General features: G+C 39.7%; 1 protein-coding gene across 1 annotated transcript; it reads left to right on the top strand.

The window, feature by feature from the left end:
* The first annotated feature begins 534 nt into the window (after positions 1–534).
* On the top strand, positions 535–13,117 carry CD40LG (CD40 ligand). The gene is made up of 5 exons (XM_079123898.1): positions 535–799; positions 2,845–2,976; positions 7,334–7,388; positions 9,375–9,437; positions 12,113–13,117. The coding sequence occupies exons 1-5, from the start codon at positions 644–646 to the stop codon at positions 12,487–12,489; spliced, it is 783 nt and encodes a 260-aa protein (XP_078980024.1). The 5' UTR covers positions 535–643; the 3' UTR covers positions 12,490–13,117.
* Positions 13,118–15,910: the final 2,793 nt, after the last annotated feature.

Raw genomic sequence — 15,910 nt, 5'->3', positions numbered from 1 at the left:
TTTTCTTGCATTATCTTTTCAGCTAAGTTTTATTTAATAATTGTTAGCACTCTTTTTTTGCTTTATGTAGTCTTGACTTGCAAAGCATCTGGGATTTTATTGAGCTGAAAATAATAAAGAAAGAGTCTTGAGAAGAAATTAGCCAGTGGTACACCAGTAATAAAATCAATCCAGACATTTGTTGACAATTTGTTTCTTTCTTCTTATACCAGTTTCCCACTTTATATTAGTAAGATTGAAATTGAAATGAGTCGATTGCTTGTGGATGAATTTGTCACTTTCCTTGAAACTGGTGAACCCAAAAAGTTAGACAGAGGTAGGAAAATACTGCCATTGTCTGTTAAGAAGTCTATGACATCTCAAGGCAAGAATGAATGTATGGAAGAAGAAACTTGTTTCTTCTTTACTAACAAAAAGGAAAGCCTGGAAGTGAATGATATGGGTATAATTAAAAAAAAAAAAAAACCTTTACGTAACTTTTTAACTAGGAGAGAAGGCTACGAAGCACATTTTCCAGGAAGTGTGGGTTGCAACGATTGTGCGCTCTTAACTAATCCTGAGTAAGGTGGCCACTTTGACAGTCTTCTCATGCTGCCTCTGCCACCTTTTTGGTCAGAAGTTATCATTTCAATTTTAACCCAGCATGATCGAAACATACAGCCAACCTACTCCCCGATCTGTGGCCACCGGACTGCCTGTCAGCATGAAAATTTTTATGTATTTACTTACCATTTTTCTTATCGCCCAGATGATTGGATCGGCACTTTTTGCAGTGTATCTTCATAGAAGGTTGGACAAGGTAAGATGAACCACCACAAACCTTTATTAACTAATTGGGACTCTTATTGATCTGTGGGTTGGTTGGTTTTAATTCTGCCCAAATGATGGACTATCATAGAAACCAAGCTGATTAATAACCTTGTGGCATATTTGTTGTCTATTCAGTCAAATGTCATGTCCTTACCTCTGGTTAAGATGCTGGGATCTGAACTCAGATTACCTAGGTCCAAATCTTGGCTCTGCCCCTACCAACTCTGTGATCATGGGTAAGTTCCTTTTCTATGCCACAGTTTCCACGCCTGAGAAATAGGAATGGAAATGGTACCCATCTCATAGATTACATAGGTCCAACCTTGTGAAGAGCTTAGAATAGTTCTTGGCACATAGTAAGGTCTATGTGGGCATGAGCTACAATTATTTGCTCAAGTTTGATTTAAAAAGTTAATTAATTTTTCTGATGGAAAAAATAATTCTTTTTTCTTCTAAACTTCCATCTAGGGGAGGAGAGAATCAGTTTGATCTGAAATTTCAAAGTGCTTCACATTAGCACAGACATGGAAAAGTTCTTAAATTTGCAGGTTTTTTTTAAAGCAAAAATGGTGTTCTCTGTACAATTTTTCAAATGCCAATTGTAGTTGCAAGCTGCTCAGTTTCCCTCTGAGGTGTTTTACCTTCTTAAATGGTTGCACTTATAGGAACAGAAGAGTAAAATTAGCAGGTCATTTTGCATTCTCGGGAAAAGATAATAACAAGATTTATCCTGTTTCCATGTATTTGTCCACTTATTGGCTATATTTGTCAAGACACCAATCATAGTGTGAATAGGAGAAAATTGATCAATTATCTGGCTGTTTCTAAAAGTCTGGAGGTGGGAACTGTGTCTAGGCAACACCTGGATGACTGCAGTTTCTCAGGGGTCCTTGACTGTCCTCTCTTGGAATGCAGATCTAGAATTAAGGTCACAGACTGCTCTATCACTATAAGGTGAGGTATTGAGGGCTAAAGCACTGTACTACGTAATTCAAATTGTAGATTTCACTGCTGAATGAAAAAAGATGGGTTGTAGGTCTGGTTGCTTGTTTGTTTGTATTTGGTCTGGTGGGTTCTGTCAATCAAATGCCTGGACATAGGCCCAGCTCTTAAAGGGAAAATACTGACCTAGGTAAATTTAATGTACCATAACATTTAGGTGTGCTCTTAGCGACCCCCACAGCTGCTGGTTAACTTAGGTTTTATTTGTTTGTTTTCATGCTGGGAATTGAACCCAGGGGCACTTTACCACGAAGCTGCATCCCCAGTCCTTTCTATTTTTTTTATTTTGAGATGGGGTCTCTCTTAGTTGCCCAGGCTGGCTTCAAACTTGCAATCCTCCTGCCTCAGCCTCCAGAGTGGCTGGGATTACAGGCGTGTGCCACTGAGCCTGGTTTTGGATTTGTTCCGAATCTTAAAAATCTGCTCCTAAAACAAGATAATCATATAGAGTTACTTGATGACTCACGTGAATTCCATACATTTAATTACTAAGACATTGGAAGACAAAATATCTCATTAACTTTGGGAATGAAAGATATTTTTTTAAAAATGCAAATATTTCCTGCAAATATTGAAGTTATGAAGGAAGAAAACATAATTAGAATTCAAGTAAAATGAACTCACATTGCAAATTAACTTCTTTTGAAAGTACTGCTTCATGAACACTAAAGTGAAGTGGGTAAATTAGCCCAGCAGAAAACTATTTTATATATTGTTGGGAAATATGACAATTACAGAATATTGCCACAATGGTACATTGAAAAAATATACACTTTGTGATGAAAGCTCATTAGAATAGCTGTGATTCCACCTAGTTTCAGATAATATGATATCTTAATTGCTGAATTTTGCAGATTTTTAAATGGTGAATTCCAAAAGACAATGATCTGGCATAATAATTTATAATCTTCCCCACTTATGCTTTCTCAACGTCCTCTTGTTGGTACCATGGAACTGAATGTGGAGGCAGACATCGTTAGCTGTATTCTTCTAGTGAATGACATTTCTCATCTCCTTGTTGTTTCAAAACAGATAGAAGATGAAAGGAATCTTCATGAGGATTTTGTATTCATGAAAACGATACAGAGATGCAACAAAGGAGATGGATCCTTATCCTTGCTGAACTGTGAGGAAATCCGAAGTCAATTTGAAGGCTTCGTCAAGGTAAGACACTCAGTTGTTGATAAAAGTCATTGAAAAGTTTTACTACATTTGTTAGGTTGGGAAACTGAAACCTGACAATGTAAAAGTTTGAAGATTTGTTATACACATGTATGCGCATATATACACACATATGTAAAAAACATATACATGCACACATGGGTATGAATGTGTAGGTACTGGAAAAAGTAAAAACGAAGCCAAAATCCTACATTAAAAAAGAAAGTTGGAAATGTGTACATTCCAACTTGATAAAAACAAAAGGGCTCTCTCTGGGGCAAATATAATCATGGACACATTCATGCACACTTAGTAACTCACTTTTGTTGCTGTCACTGAGAAAAATTATGAAGTACACCAAGTTCGCTTTTTGCATTTCTGTATCTCCCCATCCAAACCTTGATATTTTCCCACTGGGGCACCATAGTCTAATCTCCATTTTCCAGGAAATTAATAGCCATTGGGAGCTGCCATGTTGGCAAACCCCAAGAAAACATGTTGCCTGTACCATGAGTAGTAGGGACTCACAATCACAGATAGTCTCTGGTATTTATCCCATGAAGGAATTCCAGGTGCTGTGGTTAAGAGTTGCCAGGAATGGGTAGTAGACATTCTCCGTGACAATCAGACTTCATATCATACCACTTGCTCATGAAGTCAGTCCAGTCAAGCCAATCATGGCCAGAGGCAGAGAAGGTTTGAAACCCTTTAACCCATCATGCTGTTAGCCAGCTTAAAGTCACTAGTGATGTGGCTTACAATGGGTGCCTAAAATAAGAATTTTTAGAATTTTTATATTAATTTGGTCATCACAGACATGACATCAAGTGACTTTTTCAGGAACTCTCTCTGCCCATTTCCCTCTCTGAACACTGAGTCAAGTGCCCTTGGCCCTCAGCTCACTTAGGGGTCATGTCTAGAAGGCAGCACTTCGCATTGAGGACAGCCCTGTGTCAGGTTGGGTGCATACCTGAATAAACCAACAGGAATTAGTTCTCACATGCAGATAATGTGTAATTGAATAAGGGAGTAAGGAACTTCTGAACTTGCTCTTGTCCTCCTGTACTGTCACAAATGTATAATTTAACCCAGTAGTGAAAACTCTAAGAGCTTATTTCTGAGTCACCTACGGGGATTGGAATGTGGCTCACATCTGTAGCTGGCTTTCAGGTTCTCTTCCCTAGGTTTTATGAGAATTTAAAAATATTTAGTTATAGATAGACACAATGCTTATTTATTTATTTATTTATTTATTTTTGTGCAGTTCTGAGAATCGAACCCAATGCCTCACATGTGCAGGGCAAGTGATCTAACGCTGAGCTACTACCCCAGCCCCTACACTAGGGTTTAAATGAAACTTCTAACCCCTTATTTGTAAGACTGGTCAGCTTGGGAAACTATTTGGATCTGTCCAGTTCTTGGAGGTTTCTAGTGAGCAATGTAGGGTATTGGGAGGCATTGTAAATTTAAATGTAAATAAAGCCACATTTAAAACAGTGGTTAATAATCCAAATAGCATAATCCAAGACCGTGCAACCTTGGGCTAATGACTTCACCCCTCTGGGCCTCAGTTTTCTATGTATAACATGAGAAGGCTCAGATTATCTGTAAGGGTACTACCAGCTGTGACAGTCTGTAATTATGTGATTAGCCCTCAGTTCCTTGCAATGGCAGTGAGAGTAGCTTGTTGGTTTTTCCTTCCCTCTCTTATGGAGAGTTTTACAGTTGAACTGCCAATTCCTCATGTCCTTATTTCAGATCAGCAGTGTAAAGCTTCCAAAATCAACTACCAGATAGGTGTAAGGAGAACAGTTCATTTGATCTCTGTGCATATGCTTATGAAAAATGTAATAGCTCCCAGTTTCGTATTCTAAAAAGACAGAAATTTTCAGGCAAGTCAACCAGTGACCTCCTCCTTGCCTGTGACCCAGGAGGCCCCTTGCTTCAAATGTAGAAGGTGTGGAATCCCAGTCAAAGCCATCTGACAAAGTCCTCCAACTGCCCAATCCTCCTCCAAAGGCTGACCCTTTTTCAAATACCAATTCCCCCAAATTTCTCACTCCAAAAATATTTTGGACTTTTTTTAACCCAACAGTCTGTCTACAGAATAACCTCAGATAGGATTTGTGTTTACTCAGCTAATGTTAGTAGGCTTTCTTTCGAGGCCATAATCTGGCTTGTCCAGAGCAACAAGCTTGAATTTTTGGGCTTCAAATCATAGGGCTTAACAGAGTGTTAGAAATGATCAGATCCATTGGGTTGTAATTGCAGCAATTTAGAGAGCTGGTGTGGGAGGATCATAAGTTCCAGGCCAGTCTAACTAACTTAGCAAGACCTTGTCTTAAAACTAAAAATTTGTATAAATTTCTGGGAACAGAGCTCACTGGTAAAGCATTGCCTAGCATGTGCAAGGTCCTGCGTTCAATCCATAATACTGCAAAAAGGGGGGGAAGGAAGGAAGGAAGGAAGAAATAAAGAGGAAAAAAAATCAGTATTTTCTTCACTGTCCCTACTAAGTGATCAGTCTTTATTTTAGCATACCTACTAATGAGGAAATCATTATCACCTGAGTAGCACCATTCTGTCACTTTGGGAGGAAAATGGGATTCAGGGCTCAGGGCTCATGTTAAGGTATGTGAAGGCATCATTCTGAAAAGAAAAATTTCACATTAAAACTTATTACCTATCTCACTCCCTGCTAGAATGTTCTATTCAATGATTATCTGCACACCAATACCTGAGATGGCTTTGATAGAGTCAAAGCATTTTGTTTTCAAATTAAAAGGCAACCTGTCACTGGTGATTAATAACTATTTGCAAATGTTAACAAAGGCAACCTGTCCATACCTACCATACAGAGTTCCCATTAAGAGAGAAATAACTAATCCCAGATTTTTTGAAAATCAACTTTAAAAAGTCTTTCTGTAAAATTGGGAGTGAGAGAATAAAAAAGGTTCTCAGGAGTGCAGCTGGGCGAAAGTTCACGAAAAGCCAAGGCCGGGCGCATGAAAGACAAACTTTGCTGACTTCACATTTTCATCTTGGCCAGGTCCTGACACCAATGCAATCATCTAGCCTAAAAGTATCTCAACCTTGATCATCACACTCTAGTTTTTTAAAAGACACTAAAATAGTCATTTGTTTACTTGTTATCTCGCAAACATTTTCCTGTTGCTGCATTTTCACCATGCCCCATTTCAGCTCAAATGGAAAGTTGAAGGCCTGTGGCCCATGTGAGCGTTTTGAGGCTCAGGTTCCTCTTGGGGCCCTGTGACTTACGCCCTCACATCTGGCAACAGAGCTGAGCCCACAGCAAAACAGTCAACAGGAACAACACAGATTCCTTCTAGGGGAGGGATCCAAAGGGCAGGCCCTTTATGCAATTGATTTCAGGGGCAGGAAGAAGCACAGAACTTTGACTACCAGAGATGTGATGATACTATTATCTTTCCTCTTGTGTTACTAATATAGAATAATGGAACAAATTGAGCCAGGCCTCAATGTGAATGTGTTTCTACTCTTGGTTTAAGGCTTAGACTCTTTGGGTGACCTCTGACTGGCCTGTTAAGCCCCCCAGGCCTTTTGCACAGTCTCTTTAAAATGGCAGAAATAGCATTGATCATCTTTCAGCCAATGTCAATGGCAGTTGCTTTTAGCTACTTAAGTACCTCTAACATTCCTTCAGTTTATAAGTGAAGAGAAATCTGTTAAGTGTTATATCTGCCTTTGAACATAAGCAGCATTAGGAGATGACCTGTTTTCCTAAGTTCTGATTATTCAAAGTAAATACAGGCCATATAAGATGACCACTGAGAGAATCTCTCCAGCCGATAGACAGGAATAACAAAATTAAAAATGTCTGAAGGTCTTTTCATATTCTGGGATTTCTCTCTTAAGATTAAATTTTATTACCTTTTCCTATGAGATTTCAGACCAATTTTATTCTAATTGATATACACCATGCTTTATGTTTAAAAACTATTCCATATACCAGTTCCCAGGGTAGAATCAGCTCTCCATTCAGCATTATTTGTCAATACCTGTCAAAGCCAGGGAGGTCGGGGTCATAGGGAGGGTCAGTATCACAGCCACTGGTCTGGAGAGAGCACTGGAATGGAGATAATAAGGCCTGGATTTTGTTTCCAGATTCTCCCCTGGGGTTTCTGGCCTGTCAACCAATCTGTCAGGGCCATGGGTTCCCAATTGGTATGATAAAATTAATGACAGCATCTTTGTCTATATGATAATTATCACCAGAAACAGACTACAGAGTAATGACAGATGTCAAATGAATGATACTTCTAAAATCCTGTAGCAGAGCTCCTGTCAAAATGACCTTTTGCAATAATTCGTCTTTTAGGACATAATGTTAAACAAAGAGGAAAAGAAGAAAGAAATTGTTGAAATGCAAAAAGGTAAGCTGCTATTTATCAATTTCAATGAATACTTGAAAAGTAAAGGGAAGTTTGAGGCTTATCATATTGAACAACCCAGTGATGAATCAGGAAACTTTTAGCCCTGGAAATAAAACAGAAACACAATTTACAAATGGGTACTTTCTTTGGTTCCTCAGAGTTGGAAGGTTGGTGTGCACATATTTACAGAGAAGTCTATGTTCCTTTAATGATGACTACTAAATATGAAAAAGAATTCCATTATATTCAATTCCTTAATCCAAACAACCACATAGCTTCGTACCACCTTCAGAGGATGAAAGCCATAAATTGGTAAAGGTGACATCCAGCACACAACGATAACAATTTTTTTCATGGGGGACAGTACCAGTGGAGCTTCTAGGATCCAAAAATGGTAGTGTGACAATATTCTAATCTTTGCCCTACGCTTGAAGTCAGAGTATCCTGAACATGCAGGGTCAGGAAGGGACCACAATGGTTCTCAAATCTAGCACAATCCCCAGAATATAAATCTCTTTTTGCTAAAAAAAAAAAGGGGGGGGGGGTTATCAGGTCCATGTTAAAACACACCTAAGGGGCTGGGGATATAGCTCAGTTGGTAGAGTGCTTGTCTTACATGCGCAAGGCCCTGGGTTCAATCCCCTGCACCACAAAAAAAAAAGTGCCTAGGTATGAGGTACCTTCTACCTCATAAGATGGCCTGGTCTATCTTTGAACAGCTCTAATAATTGTAGTAAGATTAATATACCACTCAACAGAAGTCTTTCATCCCCTTGAGTCAAATTTTGTTCCAATAGTCTCCACTCATTGAACCCAGTTCTTCTCTTTGGGGTCATACTAACCAACTGTCCAGATATGGAAGACAGCAAATATGGACCCTGTACTTTCATTGAGATTTTAATTATCTGATTTAAAATGCTCAGTGTCTTCTATTATTCCTCTTAAAACCCTTTCCAAACTTTTTCCTCTCATAGTTACCTCCTTTTCTGGAAACAGCCACTTTTACCTGTTCCTGTTAGACTATAGCACCCCAAAGCAGCACAGTAATACCTAATATGACTTGAGTAACTGAAGCAGGAAAGAGAGGGTATTGTCAGAGACTAGCATATCACAAAGTTGGTGACTATAATGCTATGGCTTGTGCAAATAGAAAACACACAAACAGAGATACAGATGCTATTTTCTGAAGCAAAAAGAGTACTCAGAGCCCTAACCATTGGTCCAGATGCTGAAGGGTCATCTGTTTCACATGAAAGTTTCATCCTCACAATGACAGCAAGATAGGTTCGGTGGTATATGTTGTCTGTTAATTACAGTGAAATTTGAGAAAATGGTTCATGTGGATGTTGCCTCACAGTCTTCAGGAAAATCCTAAACTTAACCATACTGGTCATTAAGGTCACACAGTTTGATGTCAACATTTACAGGGTACCTACAAAGTGCCCAGCACCACACATATCACTAGAGAAAAAAAGAAGAAAATACCAGACAACATCTGCACTTAGGAGACCAGCACATCTAATTAAGGAGCAAGTCTTTTACATGAGAAACAGAGGTATATCCAATAGTTTGGCAGTTGCTTGGCCAAATCAGACTCAATAAGCATCTTACTAGTTAAGTGTGCAGACACAACTTTGGGACCCACTAAGACCCCCCAATGTTTGGGAGTTGTTCCTAGAAGCAAGATTCAAATTAGGCTTAATGAAGACAAGTATTTTTAACCTCTTTAAGTCTGTGTCAACTGGAATTGAGTATCAAACAACTATTAGGAAAATGGGATCAGTGAAAAATTTCTAGTTCAGTTATTAAAATATTGGAAACCAACTTTTCCTTCAGTGGAAAAAAGTTGAGAGCATGACATCATTCTTTTTATATAACATATTTTAGTATAGTCTCTGTTACACATGTGTAGAAACTGGACCATATAGTCCTGTAAGCAGTATTGTATTTCCTTGGTCTGACAGTTTGTTTTTGGTTTCATTTCAGGTGATGAGGATCCACAAATTGCGGCACATGTCGTAAGTGAGGCCAGTAGTAAAACAGCACCTAGTAAGTCCCATAGCATCTGAGTAGCAGCCACCCAAGGGGAAAGCTGGGATATAAAAGCAATGCAGCCTAATGATGAGGCTCCCCTCTTCCTCTGGGGCCCAATTTACAAACCTAGGCATATACCTCTCAAATGCTGTCCTTTGTCTTCAAAGTGAGCTCAAACACACAGATGGGACTTAGAGGGACAAAGGGAGGTGGGAAGCAGTCTCCATGTTCTCATTATGTTCTTGCTCAATGGCTGATTCTAAATGATGAATTACTGGGTGGAGGGACCATTATTCTGACAGCATAGAAGAGATGGCAGGTAGTGACCTCCTGCCTGGGAGCATCCCTCCTCCTAACCCCTGTTCACTATGTGTAAATAGGCCTCAGGGGGTCTTTTCTGTCTTCTGTCAATCCCTGTATGATTAACCTCAGCCTTACTGGGGCCAACCTCAGGGAAATTAAAGGTAAAATCATTCTGTAGAGATCAATAGGTGCCAAGACGTTAGATTTTCCAATGAAGTAACAACAGACGACATACTGTGATCTTTTCAACTCTGAATGATTTTATTTCCATAAATGTTCTGTCATCATTCTAGCCCTTAGATTTGTTTCCCAAATCTGTACCTCACAAAATCTGATGCTAGAGAATGTGTTGCATCTGATAAATGATGGAAACATGTACGCTAGCATAAAATTCCCCATCTACATTGAGGCAAGAGCATCAGAGCAGTCTGAAATTTTCAGCATATTGCTCTGGAATGGAGAGAGAGACAGAGAGGAAGCGCTCACACATATGAGCACACATACAAGAGACAGAAACAGACTGAAAAAAAGCAAAGAAGACACTCTTATTGCTGAGGTAGTTCGGGTTTCTTGGGGGATGTAACACATATATGTTATCATAGATCATGGTATGGAAATAAGAGCATCTCATAGGGAATTTTCGAACAGTGGGATTCAAGAACCATGACCACCACTTGATGAGTGACTAGCTTTAGGCAAGTTCTTTTTATGCAGCAGTTTCCTGCATTATCAACTTGACAGGGTGACTTTGAGTATCAAATCAGCTAATGTGGAAGAAAGTTATGCTGTCAAATTATGCTATACCACTGTAAGGTGCTACTACTTAGCTTACTTCATTGTGATTTAGATTTCAAAAGAGTGACACAAAGTCCCTAATTAATATCAGTTATTCCTACAATATTTAATAATTTCATCAGATACCCCTTTCCCAGAAAATACACTTAATGGAGAACATCACAACTACATTGTTATGCCTATGGAAACCATTCACATAACACCTCTTTTGGATTAAATGACAGCAACAGAAAACCTCCTAAAATCATCTTGTACAGGTCTTTGTCCACCTCTACCTAAATTTTTGCTCTTAGATACATGGAGTTCTGACTCTCCCAAAAGGGTCATGACTGATATTAGTCCTACAATGCCTTACAGGCTCTATCAAGTAGTTCTTCAGGGGATCAAGTGGGAAGACAATAACTTTCCTCCCCCATCCCAGTCTCCAATTTCTTATTCCTACCCAGTTATGCTTCTGCAAACTTGACTTACATCCCACAGCAAGGACTCAAATAAAGAATTAATGATGTGAACATAATGGAATAAAAGATAAAAAAAAAAAAACCTGTCCCTTTTTCTGCATAGTTGCCAAATACAAACATCATATGAGAAGCATCCTTTCTGGAGTGGTTTGAGGGGGCCTCAAAATGTCAGGCATTTCAATATACCTCCCTACTACCTAAGGATGAGTCTTAACAAATAGGTTCTAGTGCCCTGATAGACCTAAGACCAATAAATAGGACTTTTTAAAAATGCTCAAGGAAGCAAATACATCAATACTTTCACTTCTCTTTAACCTCCACCCTGTCAGCCAATCTAGCTGTCTGTGGGAGCTGAGATTTGAAGTTGGGTGCATACACTACTTTGAACCCACTCAACATCTCAGCGGAGAAAATGGCACATGGTTGGTGGGTACTCTGGCTTAGCCACAAGAATACGGGCACTTTTAAGTTAGTGGCACCCACTACAATGGGAGATCAAAACACACATCACAAAATGAACACACAGTTTATTTTCATACTTCCTTGCCTAATTTTAGTCCTTGCTGTGGGAGGCAGGTAGGTTTTGTTACATGATCAGCTAGGAAGAAATGGGGGCTTTTCTCTGTGCTAAGGCTGAGCTAGGTAGGGTGACAGCTCTTTGACTTTGTGAAATTCAAGGCAAGCAAGGTATTCATGTTAATATTAGCAAGGATTTTGTCTGAATAATTTGGTATGCATAATTTCTGACATGGAATTTTGAAATCACTTGTACTTCCTTAAATTCAAGGGCAAATTGGTTTTAAGAACTAAAGAGACAAGGAAACTCACTGTGCTCTGTTACTTTATTTAATCTCCACAAGTATCTGAAATATGTTTTAAAATTAGTCCCATATTGTCAATGAGGTACTGAGACTCAGGGAGATTAAGTGACTTGCCTAAGCTTGAAGAAAGCTAGCACTGAAACTCAGCTCTGATTCTAAAGCTCATGCTAATTTGTTATCCACAACTCCTCCATGACTCTGAGGACAGGAAGGAACTTTGAGAATCCATTTCTACACAAAGCTGTTTCCTGTTAGAATGTAAACCATGCCCTTGCTTCCCCTTACTCAGAATTTTCCTCTCTTTTTTCAGTTCTACAGTGGGCCAAAAAAGGATATTACACCATGAGAAGCAACTTGGTAACTCTTGAAGATGGGAAACAGCTGACTGTTAAAAGAGACGGACTCTATTATGTCTACACCCAAGTCACCTTCTGTTCCAACCGGGAAACTTCAAGTCAAGCTCCATTTATAGTCAGCCTCTGTCTGAGATCCACAAGTGAATCTGAGAGAATCTTACTGAGGGCAGCAAACAGCCACAGTTCCTCCAAGCATTGTGGTCAACAGTCCACTCATTTGGGAGGAGTATTTGAATTGCAAGCAGGTGCTTCAGTGTTTGTCAACGTGACTGATTCAAGCCAAGTGAGCCATGGAACTGGCTTCACATCTTTTGGCTTACTCAAACTCTGAACAGTGCAAACTCCCAGGCTGCAGTCGAGCTGACAGTGGCAGTCTTCATGGCACAGCAAAGCAGTTGCTGTCGAACTGCCTATTTATAACCCTAGGATCCTTCTCATGGAGAAATATTTATTATGCACCCCAAGGCATGTAGGGCTGTAACAAGCAAATTACAGGGTGGGCAATACCCTAACAGACCCTGCTCCATAAGAGTTTATATTCTGAAGCAGCAACCGCACTGACGCAGACACCTAGAGACTCCTGTGAAAAGACAAGGTCATTATGCACAGATAGAAATCTGAGTAAACAGCAGATTATTTCCCAAGTTTAGTTTTGTTTCTTTATGTGCATGTCTTTCAGTGGATAATGCATTTGATTTACCAGTGAAGATACAGAAGGGAAATGGGGAGCCTCAGCTCACATTCATGTGTGGTTGACTCTGGGTCCCTGAGGCCGTGATGGAGGTGGCCAGGTTCTAGAGAGTCCACCACTGGGAGAAGTGAGAAACCCTGCCCTACTACCACCCTAACACTCATTCATTCTCTCTCAATCTCCATCCTTCCATGTCTCTCAGTCTCTTTCTCTCTCTCACACACACCACACGTGTGTGCACATGCGCACACACACACACACACACACACAACACACACACACACAAACACACACAAGTCAGGTTGTTGTTAATCAGCTGTCTTATTTCTACCCTGTCCCTATTTGCAGCACTGAGATGAGAGGGGGCAACAGAGAAATCAGCTCCAAGCCTGCCCTCTCCTCATCATGAAATGACTGTATTTAAAGGAAATCTATTTTATCTCCTTATGGTCTCTTTTATTTCCCGAGTGAATTGTCATTATCTTGTTATTTATTTTTTGAATAATAAAGATCTCTTAACATTATTTTTGTTGTTTAGTACCTAAAACTCTTAGCCAGGTTGTGGGAAGAGAAAGGAAGTATTTGGAGGGGATTTTGCCAACCTTTGTACTACTTTCATAAACTTTGTTCTCAAGTTGGAACACAACAAAATATCTTGGTGATAACATACTCTCCAAAGTCTGCCATTACCTTCAATCCTTTGATGAATGACATGGAGGCCTGTTCAGTGAAAAGTAATCTGGGTCTGGTCTTTATCTCCAGCTTGCATGAAAAGGTTTGAAGGACATTGACATTTTAAAAACTTAATCACAGATAAGCGAAGCTGAAGGGAGGGCTTAAAATGAGAACCAGTAGCCTATCATTTTAACAGCTGTCTAGGTGTTTCCATCTTAGACAAGAGGAAATGGAAACAAGATACTCTTCAGGTTCATTGGTCCCATAGTCATCCACTGAGTCCGATAGAATCATTTCTAGTTGCCGCTAATCAAGGAATTGTTCATGTAAGAAACCCAGAGTGGCATCTACATCTTTGATGGTAGAGTGCTTTGCTCAAGACAAACATCATCTGTCCATCTAAAAAAACATTAATGTAGAAATAAGAAAGAGGAAGAAGCAGGGGTATGATATCCACTCTTGGTACAACCCCTGCTCTTCAACCCTGTGGGTAGCACAACCCTGTTGGACTGGGGGACTCTGAAGAACTTGCAGCGTGAGAACCCAAAACAAGGCTGACATGCCAGACCAACATATGTGGCTTGTACACTTTCTCCAAGGAAAGAATTTTGATATGAACAAGGGTGATGTTTGTTGATTCAGGGACTCATTGTAGATGGGTGCACAGTGCTTTCTTATCCTCCAGGAGCAAAGATCTTTCTACCATGTTAACATTTGCATGGGAGGATTGAAGGAAGTGGGGCATCTGAGAAGACATTGGCTACGATAATCTTACAGGTATAGGCCTTCCTTAGAAAGGCCAGGATTCCAGGCCTAACTGAGGGAAGGATTTGGCCCAGTTGAAAGAGAGGGACACAATAACAGGTCCCAGCTATACCTCCCTTACAGTAGATGAGTGCCCACTTTGGAGAATTGCCATACTTAAGCAACTTGCCTGGATGTAACAGGGTGGTATGGGCAAGAGGCATTGCCTCTTTGATAGGTATGTTAGTCAGTTTTTCATCACTGTGATCAAAAGACCTAAGAAGAACAACTTAGAGAAGGAAAGGTTTATTTTGGACTCATGGTCTCAAAAGTTCATTCCATGGTTGGCTGACACTATTGCTCTGGGTCTGAGATGAGATGGAATATCATAACAGAAGAGCATCGTGGAGAGAGAGAACAGCGAGGAGCCAGAGACAAAATATAATCCTGAAGAACCACACTCCAAATATCATGCTAAGCAAAATAAGCCTATCCTAAAGAACCAAAGGCTGAATGTTTTCTCTGACTTGTGGATGCTAATTCACAATAAGGGTGGGATAGAGGTAATTTGGACTAGACAGAAGGGAATGAAGGGAGGGGTGAGGCTATGTAGGCAAGAAGAATAGTAGAATGAATCAGACATTATTTCCCTATGTGCACATATGATTACATGACCTGTGTAACTCTACATCATGTACAATGAGAAGAATGAGAAGTTATACTCCATTTATATATGATGTGTCAAAATGCATTCTACTGTCATGTATCACTAATTAGAACAAATAGAAAAATGGCTATTAAGAAAACCACATTCCAGGTGATCTATTTCCTCCAGCTACACCCCACTTGCCTATAGCTACGACACAGTACTTCATTCAAATTTTTTTTATTATTATTATTATTTTTTATTTATTTTTTTATTGTAAACAAATGGGATACATGTTGTTTCTCTGTTTGTACATGGCGTCAAGGCATACAATTGTGTAATCATAAATTTACATAGAGTAATGTTGTTTGATTCATTCTGTTATTTTTTCCCTTCCCCCCACCCCTCCCACCCCTCTTTACCCTCTATACAGTACTTCCTTGCTCCATACTTGCCCCCCTCCCTAACCCTAACTCTAACCCTAACACTAACCCTTCCCTCCCCCCCATTATGTGTCATCCTCCACTTATTAGCGATATCATTCGTCCTTTGGCTTTTTGAGATTGGCTTATCTCACTTAGCATGATATTCTCCAATTTCATCCATTTGCTTGCAAATGCCATAATTTTATCATTCCTTATGGCTGAGCAATATTCCATTGTATATATATACCACAGTTTCTTTATCCACTCATCAATTGAAGGGCATCTAGGTTGGTTCCACAGTCTGGCTATTGTGAATTGAGCAGCTATGAACATTGATGTGGCTGTGTCTCTGTAGTATGCTGATTTCAAGTCCTTTGGGTATAGGCCAAGGAGTGGGATAGCTGGGTCAAATGGAGGGTCCATTCCAAGTATTCTAAGGAATCTCCACACTGATTTCCAGAGTGGCTGCACTAATTTGCAGCCCCACCAGCAATGTATGAGTGTACCTTTCTCCCCACATCCTCGCCAACACCTGTTGTTGCTCGTATTCTTGATAATCACCATTCTAATT

Source organism: Sciurus vulgaris, assembly GCF_902686455.1.
Source record: "Sciurus vulgaris genome assembly, chromosome: X".
NCBI lineage: Eukaryota > Metazoa > Chordata > Mammalia > Rodentia > Sciuridae > Sciurus > Sciurus vulgaris.
Note: the sequence above shows the minus strand (reverse complement) of the source record. Positions and strands in the feature narration are given on the sequence as shown.